At 37.0% G+C, this 19512-nt stretch overlaps 2 protein-coding genes across 2 annotated transcripts; one reads left to right on the top strand and one right to left on the bottom strand.

Annotated features, from left to right (window-relative positions):
* The first annotated feature begins 2518 nt into the window (after positions 1-2518).
* Positions 2519-10129, top strand: LOC114306087 (adenylyl cyclase). Its single transcript, XM_028251256.2, has 12 exons — positions 2519-2878; positions 3830-3973; positions 4070-4224; positions 4315-4408; positions 5379-5449; positions 5541-5647; positions 7013-7134; positions 7353-7441; positions 8171-8230; positions 9022-9126; positions 9391-9525; positions 9615-10129. The coding sequence occupies exons 1-11, from the start codon at positions 2728-2730 to the stop codon at positions 9508-9510; spliced, it is 1218 nt and encodes a 405-aa protein (XP_028107057.2). The 5' UTR covers positions 2519-2727; the 3' UTR covers positions 9511-9525; positions 9615-10129.
* A 1177-nt stretch (positions 10130-11306) lies between these two features.
* On the bottom strand, positions 11307-12433 carry LOC114306048 (transcription factor bHLH13). Its single transcript, XM_028251207.2, has 2 exons — positions 12007-12433; positions 11307-11877 (listed from the first exon to the last, which is right to left on the bottom strand). The coding sequence occupies exons 1-2, from the start codon at positions 12283-12285 to the stop codon at positions 11491-11493; spliced, it is 666 nt and encodes a 221-aa protein (XP_028107008.2). The 5' UTR covers positions 12286-12433; the 3' UTR covers positions 11307-11490.
* Between the last annotated feature and the right edge of the window lie 7079 nt (positions 12434-19512).

The raw sequence follows: 19512 nt of genomic DNA, 5'->3' as shown, positions 1-19512 counted from the left end.
GCCGAGGTTGTCGGCCTTGGTTTCTCTATTGATCTTACTTGGCTCCAACCTGAGTTTGATTTTCGGCCTCGCATCGGCGAGCCGTTTCTCTTTTCTTGTTCCGACGCCTTTGTTCCCGACATGTCTTCCTCGGCCCTAGTATACTTCTCAATTCTGGCCAACTTTAGTTTGATCTTGTGTGTTTCCTTTTTATCTTCTAGGATCTGAAATCTGCTCATTGTGCTCTTCTCTTCTCGGACTCAGGTGTCGAGATCTTATCTTCTGGAATCTTGGATTTGCTCACTTAGGTTGAGCTCTTCTCTTCTCGGACCTACTCATCTAGGCCGAGATCATGTCTTCTAGGATCCGAGATCTGGAATTCGGGATCTGCTCACTTAGGTTAAGCTCTCGTCTTCTCGGGCCTATTTGTCTAGGCTGAGATCATATCTTCTCGGATCCGGGATCCAGGATCTGGAATCCGGGATCAGCTCACTCAAGATGAGTTCTTCTATACTTGAATGTTATCTCCTTGGGAGCGCTCATGCCCCCTGTCTTTGCATCCCTTCTGGAAGGGTCTTCGTTCCTCCACAGGTATCTGTCCTTCCATACCTGGAGGTCGTCTTCGTTGCTTCGATCTATTGTCTTTGGTGCGTCACCTTCCTGGCCGGCTTCTTTCACTCCGTGACTCTGGTCATGAGTTTCTGTGTTGCTATTGTCCCCTTCAACGTCGAGATCGATAGGTCTCCGACTCCCAGCAGGAGCGTTGTCTCTAATCTGATCCTTATGTTCGTCATTGGCCATCTATTCTTCTTTCTTTCCCACAGACGGCGCCAAATTGTGTAGGTGATTTTTCGACCACACTGCCCGCTTAGTAACCAGCTGGAGAGCACTGGCAGAATAGATGGCACCTGACTGACCTGCAATAGAAATATAAAAATCCCGCAGTGGTTTCGACCACCCGGGAGCACTCCGACGATCAAGTCAGTATATCTCTCAAAGATAAATCAAATACTAAACTCACAAGCTTAAGTATCAAAAGCATACCTTAGACCCATAGGGGTGCCTCTCTTTTATAGCCAATACAATCCTAGTCCCAAAAGGAGCCTGGCCCTAATGGACTTAGGATTACTGCTAATCTGGGACTCCTAGTGGGATTAGGATAAACTCTCTAAGAGTCTTATCTTTACTCAAACTGAAGTCTTCTCTTATTCTAGGACTCTTGTCCCTTATCCAGGTTGAGTTCCCTTTTCATTCTAGGACTCTTGTCCCTTATCCACTTATCTCGGATTCCAATATCTTCGGAGATAACCTCGGCCTTGCCGAAATCATCTCGGTGTCACGACCAGGACACGTGGCATCTCGGCTGACACGTCGGCGTCACCTTGCCACGTGTTGGTACTCAGAAAATATATCCCCAAATAAAAAGGAAACACACAAGATCAGACTAAAGTTGGCCAGAATTGAGAAGTATACTAGGGCCGAGGAAGACATGCCGGGAACAAAGGCGTCGGAACAAGAAAAGAGAAACGGCTCGCCGATGCGAGGCTGAAAATCAAACTCAGGTTGGAGCCAAGTAAGATCAATAGAGAAACCAAGGCCGACAACCTCGGCTTGAATTCAACCTCGGCGACAAGGTCAAAGCTACATGTATGTTGAGAACCCAAGTGGATTTTAAGTTCACACTGGGGGTGTAGAGAAGAAAAATGCGTTTACCACTTGTTAAAATTTGTAGCAATTTACAAGTTGGTTAAACCGAAAAGTATTGCTTAAACACTTGTTGAAATTTATAGCAATTTACAAGTTGAAGTTAAGCCGAGATGGTTCCTTATCTTCACTTGTAGAAATTTGTAACAATTTACAAGTTGAAGTTAAGCCGAGATGGTTCCTTATCTTCACTTGTTGAAATTTGTAGCAATTTACAAGCTGAAGTTAAGCTGAGATGGTTCCTTATCTTCACTTGTTGAAATTTGTAGCAATTTACAAATTGAAATTAAGCTGAGATGGTTCCACATGGAAAGGAGTTTTTGAAAGTAAGTATGGAATTTTAATTTGAAAGTTCAAAATAAATACCACACACAAATGAGTAGGTGGAAATGTGTTTGGAACACATAACCAAACACAACCTATAATTTATTTTTTTTTTATATAGAATTTGACTATTGTAACAAAACAAACTCTAAATTTTTTATTTTCTCAATTTAAATTATAATATTTGATTTGTTCAAATTAAATTATTAGTCTATTTTAATTAAGTAAAACTGGCATTAAACTTTATGTAAGTGTACACAAAATGTCTAAAATATTAATTTTTTATTAATTTTAATGATTAAAATATTATTTTTTATTAATTTTATCTAATAAAAAGAGACAAATAGTGTACATTAAAAACAAATCAAAATACAATTTAAATTAACAAAATAAAAAACTCAAACTTTTATTTTATTATATTCAAAACTTTGAAACTTTGTTTGTTGTAAATTTTCTAATAAAATATTGAAAATCGACGATATATATATTATGAAAATCATGAAAATTAAACCTGATTGTTAACGCAGGTGCAGCTAACAATCCCTGGACCTTCGCTCTACCCAAATACACCTCTCTCATTCTTCTTCCCGTGATCGTTCTATACCTAAAGCATCGTCGTATCGTTCTTTCACATTCCCAACTCAACTCGCCGAGTTCACCAAAATCTCTCTCTCTCTCTCTCTCTCTCTCTCTCTCTCGTGGTCATCGGAACAACTAATCATGCAAGTTGCATCCACAGCTCGCCGACTCGCTAGACTTCTGCGACGTCCGCCGATTCTTCTCTGCTCGGATCACCGATTCCAATCGCCTCTCGTCGAAGCCCCTCACTCTTCTCTCCAATGCCGCAATCACACCACTCTCTGGTTCTCAGGTATCGCCGCCATTTGTCTCACTTCAATTCACCGTTTGGTTCCTGAGAAAATGTTAGGAAAGTACCACTAAACGCGAATTTCAATGTTGTTTTAGTATCCTCATCATGAAAAAATGGAAAAAATTAAAAATTAAAAATTTCAGCTTGTGAAGGCTAGTAGGTATATCAGGCCCAGCCAAGTCAAGTTTTCTTTCTGTTTTAACTTGCAGTTTCTTAGCAACCAGACAGTACCTGTGATATGTTTGAAGAAATGAATGAGTGAGATTGGCTCACTTCAATCTACCGTTTGGTTGCTGAGAAAATGTTAGGAAAGTGCAACTAAATAAGAAAGACAAAAGAATAGTTCCAGCCTTTATGTTTCAATGTTGTTTTGGTATACATTATATCAAAGAATGGAAAAATTAAAAATCTTCAGCTTAACGAAGGGAGGGGGTAGGTATATCAGGCCCAGCCAAGTCAAGTTTTCTTTCTGTTTTAACTTGCAGTTTCTTAGCAACCAGACAGTACCTGTGATATGTTTGAAGAAATGAATGAGTGAGATTGGCTCACTTCAATCTACCGTTTGGTTGCTGAGAAAATGTTAGGAATGTGCAACTAAATGAGAAAGACAAAAGAATAGTTCCAGCCTTTATGTTTCAATGTTGTTTTGGTATACATTATATCAAAGAATGGAAAAATTAAAAATCTTCAGCGTAACGAAGGGAGGTGGTAGGTATATCAGGCTCAGCCAAGTGAAGTTTTTTTTATCTGTTTTGCATTGATTTAGTGACACGGAGATGCGGAAAATGGTAGGAAAGCACAAACAAAAGAGAATTCAAGGAGACAACAAGAAAAGTTATAGTCTTTATGTTTCAATGTTGTTTTGCAAAAAAATAGATTAATGAAGTCAATTAGTTCTATCAGGATCAGCTAAGTAATGATTAAGTAACATGGAGATGTGGAAATACACAGGGATTGGCCATGACTCTTGCATGACATCAGCATTGAATGATGCACAGTGCATATTGCAAAATCGCTTGTGCTCAATGATGAAGATGATGGCGCCGAAGGTATTGTACTCTACCGAGGCAAGTACGGTCAAAGGCTCTCCGACAGGTACTTGTTGCATTTGTTTTGGATCTTTTGATTTGTTTGAGAGTTCATTTATGATGGTTATTTAGGGACATTGACATTTGTGTTGTTTGACTGCAGTGACTGTGAAGGAATTGTATGACAAAATGCTTAAGTCTGTAGCAGAGCAGAGGTCCATGCCTCCAAATGCTTGGTTGTGGTCACTCATTGAAAATTGTGCCAACCACGATGATATTAAGCTTCTATTTGACATTTTGAAACGCCTTCGTGTTTTCGTGAGTTACTCATAAACTACAGCTTTATGGTTTGATTCTTGTTGGAGATGAAAATTGCCTAATAAAAGTTGCCTAATTATTTGGTTGCAGAGACTTTCGAATCTTCGCATTCATGAAAATTTTAATTGCAATCTTTGCAGAGAAATTACTAAGACATGTGCTCGAGTAGGGGCTATTGACTTTGGTATGTTTTTATAGCGTGTTACTTATGTTTGAGCTTCATGTTGCTTGTGTCATAAACTCCTATTTTGACAACTAGTTGATTGGCTCTACAACCTACTTGAGTAGGGGCTATTGATTGCTATTTGTCCATCATACCTCTTTCTTTGACCTATTAACATTTGGAATGTCCATTTATCCTATGAAAAATCTTGCTGTATCTCTTACCTTTAATTGGCATATTGCTTCTTTTGGAATGGGAATGGCAGTGTGATACATTTAAGATCTTAATTTTTGTTCATTTGTTGAGTTCATACATATTTATATATGTACTTAAATGTTTGAAGGTATGTTGAAACACCTCAACTTAGTCAGAAACTTGATTAGTCGAGCTAAGTTATTGGGATAGTGCCTTTGCATGACAACTTGATGCTGTAATGTAACTTTTGGCCAAGAAAATAGTGGTATATTGAACATTTATTCGGATGATTGATGATTCCTTATAATATCTAGCCGTAGTCCATACATAAATGTGATAATATGAGTTTTCCGTTTCAATTTTATGGCTTTTGCATTTTACGACATGCAATACAGGTAAGGATATACTAAAAGCTTCAAAATTTGTGGACCTCAGGGAGGATCTATTCTTTTGATTTATTTTTTTCTCCCCCTTTCTGAATTTTTTTATGTGCACTACAGAGGCCTTATAGAGTTTCTTTTGGGAGATATCTGTTGTATACTCCAAGTGTAGTTGTGTTGTGCCGGCTTCGGGTTGCTTTGTGAAGTTTCTACTTTTTACTTATCAAAGAGAAAATAATTCATGGTTCATTCAAAACTTTTTAGAATCAAGTACTTACATGCAAAGTGTCATGTACTTTGTAGCCTCTCTTCCTGTTTTGGTGTCTGTGATATTCTTAACCCGTATATTATTAAGAGTTTCTTTGATCTTTTGCTCTGGATTAGATGAAAATGATAGTGATTTGACGAATATACAGGTAAGAAGGCACTGTGGAAGCATAATGAGTACGGATTGTCTCCTAGTATTGGTTCTGCCCACCATTTACTGGTATTTATGACATTTATGTCTTGTGCATAGTTTTATGACATCTATACTTAATGGTTGCATGAATGAATAATTGGGTATTATGTGAATGCAGTTGTATGCTAAGCAGCATAATGATGCTAAACTCATGGTAGAGATAATGAAACTTCTGAAGACGAATGATTTACCATTGCAACCTGGTACAGCTGACATTGTTTTTAGGTACATTAGTTGTAATGTGTATTTTGTTGTACTTTGCTGTGCTATTTAATAATTAGAATCATCTAATTGTGCTATGAACATGTCTAATGATCTTTGATGCATCGGACTATACTCACCTTTTTTTTGTCAGTTCAGTTGCTATTTATTCATCTGAAATTAAGTTTTAACATGGAGCATTTGAACCCAGCAGCTAGTTGATATAGGACAAAGTGGTCAGAGTTCTATTCAGAGCCGATTTTAGTTAATTTTGGGTGAAAAGTTGATAAAAAGGTGGGTTGTTCAGGGTTTGTATGGAGGTGATGGAATGGTAGGGCTTTGTTCCTGTAATTACAACAGGGGAATACAAGATTTTTTTTGTATTAAAAGAAAAACATAAAAGTAACATAACATGGGCCCATGTCCAGCAAACCAGCTAAAGTACCCCTAATTTCTAAAACAAACAAGTGACATAAAATGGGCCAGAAACATCCTAATCTCAAACCAGCACAAATTAGAGCTCTGTTAAAGAGAAGTCTTGATTATGGAAGTTCAATGGGGGTTTGCCTTGTATTCAACCATTTTAGATTTTTTCTGATTGTTGATATTTTCTTTATCTTGAGCTTCTTATGGCTCGAATCGCTAGTGTTTACCTATTGTTTCCATTTGGTGCCAAGGGGAATATTCCACATTGTACTAGACATAATTTGTGCTTCCTCAATGTCAAGCACATGTTTTTTGCGTGCATATGTTTGGTACTAGATCACATGTTAGCTGTCATTGTTGCACATTTTTTTTTCAAGAAAAGAAAAGGAGAAAAGAAGGAATTTATGCCTCTTAGAGGTTGGAGCTTCCAAGGAAACTGTAAATATGGCTTCTGCAATCTTTTGTCAAGTTTTAAGCTATTGTCCATCTTTCAACTAGTAAGCTGCTTGATCATTTCTATTGGAGGTTTATTTGATCAACGGATATTGGTATGGTTACAGAAGTCACTCATCTTTGTCTAATTTTTTATTGTGAGAGCAGGCCGTATAGTTACTTTTTTATTTTTCAAAAGTATATTTCAGTATGTACATGTCTATGGTGTAATGTAAAAAGCTCACCTACATGCATGTGTTGCTATTAAGAAGTTGGGTTCAAATTGTAGCATCACTACATTAAATTTCCAATTTCTTTATTGTTTTCCTAATAAGTGTTAATTTTGCCTTTGCTGATCCTGTAATGAAACTGATTAGTGGCATCTCTTTCGATAACTCTGCATGTTTAGTTATGAAGCAACAAGCATCAAGATATCACTTATTGTCTATGGTTTTCTTTATTAATACAAAATTTCATTTTATTACTCCAATGTTGACACATGTTTTTTGTACTTGGATTTGACTATCGCAGCATTTGTTACAACACAGATAATTGGGAATTGCTGTCTAAGTATGCAAAAAGGTTTGTCATGGCCGGAGCGAAACTGCGGCAAACTTCTTTTGATGTATGGATGGAATTTGCTGCAAAAATAGGTCTTTACAAATTCCTCATTCTCTTGAATTATTTTGTGGGAGGAGATGTACATTTGTCTTTTATTTGCCAACTGCTGATTATGGATGTGGCGATGGAAAGAGACATTTTATTGAGTTTTCATGAATGTTACGCTTTCTTTCATTTAAAATGATGCTTACTCTCTTGCTTAAGAAATGCCATATTGTTCTATAATTCTTTTAAATTTTCTCTCTTGCAGGAGATGTTGATTCTTTATGGAAAATTGAAAAGTTGAGGTCCGAATCTATAAAGCAGCACACTCTTTTGAGTGGGTTTTCATGTGCCAAGGTATTCCATTTCCATCTTGTGTCAATTCATTCATATTACATGCTGTGTTTTGGAATCAGAAGTTGATTTTGAACTAGTATGATATGTAAAGAAAAAAATTTAGGATCTCAAGTTTTTCACTCATCTGATCTAACATGTTCATGTATTTGTGAGAGAAACTTTTGATTTGAAATAGCTGGCGTAGACTTGGTTCCTTGGCTCCTTAAGCTATGATCTCCTGAAGTGCAAGAGAAAGGGCTGTTTAACATCCTAATACTATGACAGAGGAATGCTTATCTTTCAAATAAAGAAGTCTGCACTATTAATCTTATCATTACTCTCTATCAAAGCTAGACGCTTTTCTGCTTTTGAGCTTTCTCCCAAGAAACCAACTAAGTGTAGTTATATATTAAGCATGGGGGTAGGGAAATGATATTTATGCTGTATCGTTGGTAAATACAAAAGATGGAATGATGGTTAAAATAAAATAAACCTCTTTAGTATCTACAAGGGGTTGAAGGCTTTTTGCACTTGTGTTGTGTGGTTGTGCAACAGTAGTTGTATGAATGAGATGTTTAGACAGCTAGCTAGTACTGCATGAATATAAAATGTTTATGACCTGCAGGGAGCATGAGGCAAATTTAACAATTTTCAGCAAACAAATTTTACTTGAAAGTGATGATATATGGGCACGGAGAGGGAATTTCGGTTTTACTTTTATTAAATATTTACTTCTGATCGTCTTTGCAGGGTTTTCTACTTGAACATAAGCCCGAGAATGCTGCTGCAATCATTCAAGTTCTCAATCAGGTACTTGTGTGTGGGGTCTAAATTACGAGAGGAACTGTGGGAGCAAATACACTTGCTTTCTTTCCTTTTTTCTCACACCAACAAAGGCAAGTGAGCAAATAGTTTACCTCCTCTTTAAATTAAAATGGAAATTAATCTGGAAAATTTACTTCTACCTTGTGTCAAGTTAGAAAATCTCACAAGAGAGCAATAACTGAGTCTTCTTGTAGAAGGGGTCAAGCGATAATGTCTGAATTTCCTGCCAAAGTTATAGGAAATGACCATAAAGTTTTGATTTGTTGTATTGCCTGCCATCTATTGTTGTAGTCAGATGTCTGATAGTTTTATTTAGTTTGCTGAGCCTATTATACGACATTTCTGGCTGTTTCAAGTAAAATTGCTGGACAAATGGAGGGGACTAATCATTTGCTTGAGAATCCTATGAGGGTACTGTTAAGTGGTCGAGTGTTGTGCTTTCTACAGGTTCCTTGATGTTCATTTCCTTGCATAATATGATCATAGTTGCCGAATTTGAAAAAAGAAAAAGAAAAAGAGTGATGCTATACAAACCAAAATTTTTTACATACTTTTCTTTCTTACATATGTGGTAGTTGAGTTGTACCAATCATATTATTCTTGTGGGTCCTGTTTGAAATACTGTAGTTTCATTAGCATGCCACTTCTGAGCATAAGAAGCTTGTAAAGCATTTTCCAAGAAAAAATTAAAATGGTGAAGAGTTTAAATTTGTCCATTTTCCCTGGCATTATACGTTCTCTGTTGAGTGGAGTGTCTTATAATATATGTGATGCAGACTCTATCTGATGCAAAGAAGCCTGGTATCATGGTTGAACTTCAAAAGCTGGTCAGTGAGTGGCCTTCGGAGGTTATAAAGCGTCAAAAAGAGGAAGACAGGAAGGTACCGATTTATATTATCGTGCAGTTCCTGCTGAAAATGAGATTATGGGTAGCTTCAAGATTTAAGATTGGCTTTGTCGCTAAAATACATCAAGTTAATTTGTTTGAAATTTGGTGATGTCTGCAAGGTTTAGCCTCAAGTATATGAGCAAACACTTTTCGGATTCGGACATAATTCACAAATCTAACTTCCTTCTGTTACAACTATTATTAAAAGGAAATGTCACTTATGCAAATACCGCTTATTTTCTGTTGTCTTGTCCAGGCACTGGCTGCTGCTTTACAAAATGATATTCCTGCCATGGTTAGTGCCCTACTAAACTTGGGCTTAGCGGTGAATGTAAACATGGAAGACCTAACCAAGAAAGAAGGCGTTCTCTGTTAAATTTTATTCAGCCAGGCAAGTTTAAGTTTTGACAACCAGAAGTTGGACTCAATCTTTGCATCACAATACAGCAAAACATGAGTTTTCTGTTAATGCTTCCACAGAGAGCTCTCCGTCAAGCTGTCCTGTTTCTATATGAGGAACCACTTTCTTGAAGGTTTGATAACAAACCCTCAACACATGCTCTCAAGTAGTTCTCTTATTTTGGATGCATTTTGTCTATTCATTTAGTTTAATATACATTAACTAATGAAAGCTGAAGCTATTAGGATGTAGTATTCATAAAGAGAGTTGCAATTAGTGTATTGAGAGAGTGTCCATGTTTCTCGACATGGAGTGTGTTCTGTGTTTCCTTCATCTTTTTGGTACATGTAGCTTCGTGAGCGACCTGTGCCTTCCTAGGGAGTCCCAGTAGCAGTACAATTTTCACATCTTTGAATGGTCGGAGACATTGTTATCACTGCTTTTTCTTGTACTCTTGTATTGTCAAGTATGCAGTTTATTTGTTCTTCCATTTGTTTGTTTGTTTTTTTAATTAAGTTATAATATTTTTTATTGTAATATTTCTTACATTTCCCCCCTTTTTATGGCAGAAAATTATTCCAGCTGTTTATTATTATAGCATCTGTTGACCTAGGATATAATTTTTATTTTATTTTTATTTTTTCACTTTTTATGGTTAGAATTCTAAATAAATTTTTTGGGTATGTTTTAGAATTTTACTGTTTTTTGAGAATCAATTTTTCTTTAATGCAAGATACTTCTGATACACTTAAAGGCTTCCTAATGTTATGAATTGCATTTAGTAGAATTCTTTTAACGTTTAAAATGTTCATTCTTTGTCATCCCTCAAAAACTAAAAATTAAAGAAATAAAACAAAAGTCACTTTAATATTATTCCTAATTTAAAAAATTCAATCGATTGATCATTTTTAAAGTTTTTTTTTTTGTTGTATAATTTGTTTGTAAGAGTAGCCCTCTTTCACAATAAGACTGTTTATTTTTCTCTACTCAAAATGTATCTTAATTTTTTTAATTTTTTTTTTCATATAATATTTTAACTAAAAAAATTAAAAAATTATTAAGAAATTTTTTTTTCAAAAACAGCCAAACCATTTTATAATGTTACACTGGGGTGATGATACTTTATAATTTTTCTTACAATTTTTTTTAGTTATTTTAGGTCATTTCCAACGGTTCACCAAACCTGACATCAAATTTGAAATTTAATGAAAAATGCACTCTTTGAAACTCCAACGGTTTCACTAAATTGGTATCAAATTGAGAATTGAACAAAAAAATCATCAAATTGAGAACAGGATACAGATTTGAGCAAATTACTATTTGTGACCGTTGGAGGAGAGAAATCGGTCAACCAGCCGGTTGCCCGGGTAGTTGACCAACCGGTCGACTACTAAAAAGTTCAAACAGTTCAAATAGTTAGGTTAAAAAAAAAAATTAAAATTTACCTTACCGGTCGACCAACTGGTTGTCCCTGGAGCAAATTTGATGAAAATCAATCGTTAAAGCATTCTGTATCAGATTGAGAAAATGATCATTTTTTTATTCAAATTTGATGAAAAATTAGGTGAACCGTTAGAGATGCTTTTAAGAATCGTTTAATCATTTAATTCTTGCTTTTGGGCCAACATAAATTTTTCAACAGAGCATAATAGACATTGATTAGCAATGCCTGTGCAATTTTTGTTTTTTTTCATGATACGTATAAAAAATGTACAATTATTTTTAAAAATTTAATAAACGATCTAAGAATACTTACCAGTTAACAAAATGGATTTACAATTTCCAAACAGTGAGTATATAAATGAATAACAACTGTATTTTTTTACTCCGTTCAATGAATTCTTTTATCAAATGAATTCTTTGTATGCTCTATGTAAACATTCAAATATCCAAACAGCACCTTATGCCAAAACTATACCATAACAAAAATCAAATTCAATTTTAATCAGAATTTAATTATAAATTCAGTATGTCTCTCTTGATCTTCCCAACGTCGTCTCCATCACCGCTCACCACTGCCGTGACGGTGACCCCCAACCGCCGCTGATGGTGGTGCCCGCCGTCAACCAAAAAAGTCGCCGCCAAGACCTCCGCCTCGTGCTTCTCAAACACCTCAAAAATCTCCGTCGCCAAATGCCGCCGGCAAACCAACCGAATCCCGAAAAACACCACCCCGCCACCCGAGACCGTCACGTCGACGGAGGAGTTCCAGTTTGCGCAATGAGTCGCCGCCATTGATTCCGGCAACAATGTCTTCTTTATCAGGTTCTCCAACCTCTCTCTCTCTTTCTCAAGTCCCTGAATGTATTCAATTGTATCCCCAACAATTTTCTCTCTCGTAGCCTGCAATTATATATATATATATATATAGAGAGAGAGAGGGGTAAAATTATATATATATATATATATGAATTTGAATTTGAATTTGAATTTGAATTTGAATTTTGAGATTAGTGATAATTGAAATGGAACCTTGGGGAGGAGATTGGGGACGATGGACTGAAGAACAGAGAACTTCTCAGTCATTTTCTCTCTCCTCTTACGCTCTTTCTGGATGTTTTCGATCTCTGTTGCTTTTGCTCTGCCTCTCTTTCTCGAGCTCGAACCTTTCTCATCAATGGCGGTTCCACATACCGGCGAGAGCTCCGTTAATGGAGGAATTACAGAGTCACTGTAACCCTCCATCGTACTCAGAAGCAATCTACTTATTCTCTTCTCTTCCTCTTCTTCTTCTCTTTTTATCTCCTTCATGTCAAACTGTTAGCACATATATATATATATATATATATATATATGTAGAGAGAGAGAGAGAGAGAGAGAGAGAGTGGTGGTTCGCGGCGGCGGGTGGTGGCTGAGCAAAGTGATCTTCGGTTCCTGTTAAGGAAACTGTTGTACAGTTGCACTATATGCATACACACACATGTATATATACTGAGAGAGAGGGAGAGAGGTAATGAAGTGTGCATGTATATTGTCTAAATGTTTTCTGTTGGATATTCACCGTCTGATTGTTAGCGTGATTAGACATACCGACTGTCCAACGGTTGTGATCTTATTGTGAAATGATGTCAAATTTGCATCCATTGGTGTGTGATTAAGTTTTTAAATCAGAGCCATTGGATTATGTGAAAAAGGTTGAGGTACACAGTTCCATGTGTGGGGAGGACCACACCTAATTAGGACCCATGAAACGGCCACATGTTGGCGGGCGAGTACTTGGGCTCTAGCAAGCATGACAGTTGACACGTGTCACGAGCATAGTGGTCTGGACCACTAGTACACATGTAGGCAATTATTCTGTATGGATATGATAGGAATTGTATTCAAGGGTCAAACTACATGTACACCGTGCGATTCAGAGTGCTCTTATTATGATTGATGATCAAAAAAACGAGAGGGCTTGTGTATTAATGTATGGGCTGGGCTTGTGTCCAGTTGATTGTGGACCGAATCAATCTAGTTCGGCCTGTAAGTTTATTATAAACTCCCCGTTGATAAAATAATTTTTTCAATTTTTAGAAGTTTAGATTATTAATTTTAAAAAAAAAATTAGATTGATTCAACAATAATAATCATATGCTTTAACTATATTTGGCAAAATATTTTCTTTTTGAATTTGATAAATTTAGTAACACTTAGCGTTGTGTGTTGTATAGATTCACGGATGATGGGTTTGGAAGACTTCATGAGGCTTAAAATTTTTAAAAAATTATTAAGATCATGTTACTCGTTTAACTTTTTAAAAACAAATGTGCGCTAATTATAGAATTATAAATGTCTATTAATTTGATTTTTTATATAAATAATTTATTTGACGAATATTATAATATGAACAATTTTGACTGTCAAAAAAAGGTTTGGGACAACGGATCCTCACAGCGTCAGAGCTAGAATCCCTCATCCATAGATTCACACAGTACCAAAAAACAATTGGTGTCATAGATTCACATGCTATTAAAAAAAATCGATGAGACAACATGTGACAACCCTTACCTCTGATTAGTGCTAATCTCTGATTAAGCATGATAAGTAATTGACCAGACTGAAATTCTGAACTGAATGCATGAGTATGTTGTTTAATTGCATTTCTATCTATTAGTCATTAAATGATATGTTCATGTTTTAACCTTGAATTGCAAATTGAAGGTCTTATTGGTGACCGAACCAGAAATTGATTAGTGTTATATGCTTACTAGAATTTATGTGATTTTATGGTAGGTTTAATTAAAATTTGATTTGGGATGATTAAATTAGATTAAATAATGTTGATTTACAATAGTTTGATTATTTACGTAATTACCACTTAGTGGCTTGACTCTAGACCATCCATTTCCTACTTTATTCAAGTTTGTTATATCATCCATTTCATCTTTTGAGACCAAACCGAGAAAGAGAGGGAGAGTGAGAGTATATTGGTTTCCTTGAGAATTTGGCTTGGAGAATTAGAGGGATTGAAGAGAGATTGCATAATTGAGCTCGTATACCTTGAATTCAAGACCTAAGGTAGAGATTTCATCCTCTCATTTGTGAATTTAAGTTGTATCTTGCATGGATCATGGAAATTTGGAGTTTAAAGTCAAGAATTAGTTTAAAGTGTTGAGTTGAGAGTAAATTCATGCATGCATGTCCTTATTTTGGAATTTAAGGTTGCTTTTCATGGAACTCTCACATGCATGTTCATATCTTTGTTTTGATCCATGAATTCATCATGATTTTGAGCTCAACATTGCATTTGATCTTGTTTTGGAACACTAGAGTTCATGAGAACTCATGCATGTATGATCTTGCATTGTTCTTCATGCTTACACTTAATTTTTGTGTTCAATTGGCTTACCCTTGGGCTTGATTTTACAAATGATCTTCAAAAACATGTTGTACTACGAGTTTCCAAGAGTTTTCCAGAAAATTAGCCCAAGGGGATCGAATTTGAAGCTTTAATAGTTGAGTTTTGAGCTTGAGGATCAATCTGGAAATTCCAGATTTTGGATCCACGCTCGAGCGGGGGACTTCACGCTCGAGCGTATATTCTGAGTACATGCACTTCTGCTCGAGCGTGGAAAGTCACGATCGAGCGTGAAATGCATATGCCCAGAAGTTCATGTGTTTTGCAGTCCACTCGAGCGAGAGAATTCATGCTCGAGTGAGGACCTGAGTCTCACGCTAGAGCATAGGTCGAGCGCCCATCGAGCGTGAAAATCGCACATCCAGTACTTTTCTTGAATTTGCAGTCCGCTCGAGCGGGGAAAGTCACGCTCGAGCGAAGCTCTTTTGTCTGCACGTCCGCTCAAGCGTAGAAAAACACGCTCGAGGGTGGACCCCTGTTTCAGCAAATTTGAAAAGTGTTTTAAAGTACATCTTTGTATCCTCTTTCCATCCTAGGCATTCTTAGGCCATGTTAAGGCATCTTATTGAGGATATTGATGTAGAACCACACCAAGTCGAGTTAAGGGGCTAAGTTATTGATTTCCTAGTGTGTAACTTAGCGTGCGCTCGTTCTATTACTGTGTAGGGTTGGCATCCGAGGACACTCATTAGCTTGTCTGTAGTCCAGAACTCTGTGAGTAACAATGTTGTAAAGATATGCTCAATCATGAATATTTTCTGAATGATCAACTGTACTGCTTTCTGAAAATATATTTCTTACTGAATGAATATTTGTCCTATTTGTGAACTGTATTCGTGGTATCCACAGCAAATTACTGTTACTATACTGCTACTGCTACTGCTACTGTTACAGAGATCTCTGTCGGTTCCAATATTGGAACCACTACTGTTTACTGTTATGATGGCCATCAACTGACTGTTCGGTCTATTAAGACCTACTGTACTGTTTTGCTATTGGATGTACCGCATGTGACTGCTATGGTTTCTAAATGACTGATATGACTGTTTAATTACTGAAAGGACATTAGCTCACTGTTTATATATATATATATATGTAGGTGTCCAGGCACCAAACCGGAACTAGGAGCGTCAGGTTAGCTCTCGTTTTGTCAAGCCTACCGTTGTGCCTCACTATGAGGTTCCAAGTCGTTTCAAGCTAAGGTTGTCTTTGGGGTGTTTTAGACTCGCCCTTTTTGTCTCTGTTTTGTGTTGGAGAAAAATGATTGAATGAGAAATTACCTCATAAATGTGTATATAACTCACACATTTAAGGCTCATCAGTTTTACAAAATTGATTGGGCAGTTTTGCTAGCATTAGTTGCCAGCTTTGATGGCTAGAGGCTCCTCCCCTCTCCTCCATGGTATATAAAAGGAGGCCCTATTCCTTGAAAAGATATATATAATTTTTCCTTGGCATCCATACCCTGTCAGTCTACTTCTCTTATAATTTTCTTCCTGAGAGAGAGTGCTGCCGTTGTCAATTCGCTAATCTAATCAGAAGGTGCTTCTGTTGTAGCTGGTAAAAACCGTCGTATCCTGGGAAGTAGACGCCGGTGTACCTCCAGCACCCAACGGTGAGGCGGCGAATCTATTTTAAGGAGACTGTGGTATCACACAGGCTTCGGTTTGCTTCCTTTAACCATTTTATATTTTATCTGTATTTTATTCAGCATGTTATTTTTCTTGGGATTGAAGGTTTGTTTTGTTCATCTCATAATTTTGCGATATGCAATGTGAAATTATGTAATGTGAATAGTTTTTCCCAACAAGCTTAAAATAGATTCGACGTTTATCATAGAATTAGATTAATAGATTCATAGGTGTGTGTAATAATTTTGTATGTAATTAGCGAGTTAATTGGTTTATTAGATGCATGTACACAGGGTTAAGCTTTTGATTTTGCCATTTTGTGTATGCTACTATTTGGTCTTCCCATGGCATGGAATAGGCCACTGTTATCAATAGGGAAGAAGAGTTCCATTGGTGCAACGTTAGTTCACTGTATTTTCTAATTAATTTATTAATTTATGGTGTACCGGTTCATGCCTTGTATTTCGAGATTCACATGCTTCTAGTTCACATGCTTCTAGTTTACAATATAAATTACATGTTCATTCGGGTTTAATTTTTAGTGTAATTTACATTTCTAGCATGTTTATTAGGTAGTAAATTTTCATGTAACTTGTACCTATTAATCTTTAATTTAGGTGTGGAGTTGTAAAGTTTATAACTTGCCTATATTTAAATTCATGTTAATTTCTCTAGAATTATTTGCATGTTAATCATGTCATTTGCAATTCTTGCCTAGTAATGTGATTTAAGTATTTAGGAGTTATAAAATGTTTGTAACTTGCCTCAATTAATAACATGTTTAGTGTACCATAAGTTTATATGTAACCTTTACCAATTTAAAATATGGTTTAATTATATTTAATTTAGGTCTATAACTTATATAGTTAATTACATGTTTATTATGTAATTAATTTTTTTACAGTTTTTTAGTTTAAATTCTAGATGTGTAACTTAAGGGCTGGTTTTAATCTTTACTTACAGTTATTTATTAGTTTGTTTGCTAGTACCCTCCCCTTCAATCACTACTTTGCCAAAAGCAAAGAAAAGCTGAGGGAGGTTTTGTTGTATTTTGCTGCTAACTCTTTATTGCAGGAATACCTATGGAAATGGGAAAATGGATTAATTTGGACTAAATACTTGAAGCAATTGTTTGCTTGAGTGTTCATTTGTGGTTATTCACCAATATGTAAAGCACGTTTTATTTGCTTGTAATTATTATAGCAATTTTGTTGTAATTGCTTGTATAGTTTGGAACTTGATGTGTTTAACCTAGTTCGTCCCTTGGAAAATTTAATTCTTAAAGTTGTTTCCCATGGACTAGGAGTCAACATGCTCTTGAAAGTTTTGTCTAAGGTTAACTGGATTTTAAGTGGGACCGGTGTGACCCCTCCAGTCTTCTTGGAAACTTTCCTGACCATGTTCGATTCTAGGTTGCGTGGTGAGACTAGTTTTGAATTAAATTTCCAATTGTGGGATTTTCTAGTGTTAAGTTTGATTTCTGGAAATACAGAATAGTGTAAATTCGTCTGTAATTTTTCAGAAATAGCAATTGTCTCTGATGCTGCTACTGCTGCTGCTAATGTTGGTGGGGATCCGAACCTCGGGGCGACTGGCTTGCCAACCCCTGCTGTGACCTCTGTGGTCAATCCTCCTGTTGTTACTCCGTCTGTTCCGGGAGGACTGCTCAATCATCACGAGCGCCCGGAGAAGTTCACGGGAGTGAATTTCAAGAGATGGTAGCAGAAGATACTGTTTTATTTGACTACTCTAAGCCTTGCGAGGCTTCTGAGTGAAGATGTACCAACCGTAGAGGAGAATGAGCAAAATAAACAAAAACTCATGGCTCTGGACGCTTGGAAACAAGCAGACTTCTTATGCCGGAATTACATTCTGAACGGCTTGGCGGACCCGCTTTTCAACGTGTTCTATGCCAAGAAATCAGCTAAGGAGTTGTGGGATGCCTTGGACAAAAAGTACAAGACCGAGGATATTGGGGTAAAGAAATTTATCGTCGGCCGATTCCTGGACTTCAAGATGGTGGACTCTAAAACTGTCCTGAGTCAAGTCCAAGAGTTCCAAGTGATTCTGCACGAGATATATGCAGAAGGGGTGGTCTTAAGTGAGTCATTCCAGGCAGCTGCTTTGATTGAGAAGCTGCCTAACGGCTGGAAAAACTTCAAAAACTACTTGAAGCACAAACGAAAGGAGATGACAGTCGAAGAGCTCGTTGTTAGGCTCCGGATTGAAGAGGATAACAGGAAGAAATGAGGGAGTACCTCCACTGTCAAAGCCAACATGGTTGAGCATTGCGAGTCCTCACAACATGGTTGAGCATGGCGAGTCCTCGGGGGCGAGGAAAAAACCACCAACAGGCAAAAGCTCAAAGTTGGGGTCCCGATGAGGAATCTCCAAAAGGCCAACCTACAAACCAAAGGAGCCTACTTTTAGGTTTAATGGCAAATGCTTCAACTGTGGAAGTGACGGGCATCGGGCAGTTGATTGTCTGAAGAAGAAGCCCTACGGGAAAAACCCTCCGCAACACAAAAACCGGGCGCATATGGCTGAAATAGAGGAATTGTCACACGATGTGGATGGCATGCATCTGTCAGCCGTCGTGTCAGAAGTGAACATGGTGGGGTCAAACCCGAGGGAGTGGTGGGTGGACACTGGGGCCACTCGCCATATTTGTGTAGAGAAGAGAATGTTCACAACTATCGAACCGGTTTCAAACGGGGAGAAGTTGTTTATGGGAAACTCTGCAACCTCAGCTGTTGAGGGTAAAGGCAAGGTGATCCTGAAGATGACTTCAGGAAAAGAACTGACTTTGAACGATGTCCTTTATGCGCCGGACATTCGTAAGAACCTTGTCTCGGGGTCTCTCCTAAGCAAGCATGGCTTTCGCATGGTGTTTGAATCAGACAAGGTCGTGTTGACCAAGGGCAGGGTCTATGTGGGGAAGGGATATATGTCAGGTGGTATGTTTAAATTGAATGTAATGACACTTATCCCTAAGATTAATGAGAAAGTTTTTTCTTCTGCTTATATGCTTGAGTCCCCTAATTTATGGCATGGTAGATTGGGTCATGTAAATTTTGACTCTTTACGTAGATTAATCAAGTTAGATCACATACCATCTTTCAAGATTAATCCACAACACAAGTGTGAAACTTGTGTAGAAGCAAAATTGACAAGGTCTTCTTTTCATTCTATTGAAAGAAGTACCTAGCCTTTGGGTTTAGTGCATAGTGATGTGTGTGACTTGAAAGTTGTACAATCACGTGGTGGCAACAAGTACTTTATCACTTTTGTTGATGATTGCACTAAATACTGTTATGTGTATTTGCTTAAAAGCAAAGACAAGGCTATTGATAAATTTATTCTTTTTAAGAATGAAGTTAAAAACCAATTAAGTCGGAAAATCATGGCATTGAGAAGTGATCGTGGTGGTGAGTATGAATCCCCGTTTGCCGAGACTTGTGCTCAATTTGGGATTATTCACCAAACCACAGCGCCTTATTCGCC

The sequence above is a fragment of the Camellia sinensis genome, chromosome 6 (genome assembly GCF_055761805.1).
Source record: "Camellia sinensis isolate YWXY chromosome 6, ASM5576180v1, whole genome shotgun sequence".
Lineage (NCBI taxonomy): Eukaryota > Viridiplantae > Streptophyta > Magnoliopsida > Ericales > Theaceae > Camellia > Camellia sinensis.
This window is presented reverse-complemented; position numbering and strand designations above follow the sequence as displayed.

What these genes read in the sequence shown, in the direction of transcription:
- LOC114306048 (XM_028251207.2), bottom strand. Translation starts at nt 12,285, where the DNA reads ATGAAGGAGATAAAAAGAGAAGAAGAAGAGGAAGAGAAGAGAATAAGT. An exon ending in TCCCCAATCTCCTCCCCAAG is followed by an intron (nt 11,878 to 12,006) that starts GTTCCATTTCAA and finishes ATATAATTGCAG; the next exon opens with GCTACGAGAGAGAAAATTGT.
- LOC114306087 (XM_028251256.2), top strand. Translation starts at nt 2,728, where the DNA reads ATGCAAGTTGCATCCACAGCTCGCCGACTCGCTAGACTTCTGCGACGT. An exon ending in AGTAGGGGCTATTGACTTTG is followed by an intron (nt 4,409 to 5,378) that starts GTATGTTTTTAT and finishes ACGAATATACAG; the next exon opens with GTAAGAAGGCACTGTGGAAG. An exon ending in ACAGCTGACATTGTTTTTAG is followed by an intron (nt 5,648 to 7,012) that starts GTACATTAGTTG and finishes TGACTATCGCAG; the next exon opens with CATTTGTTACAACACAGATA.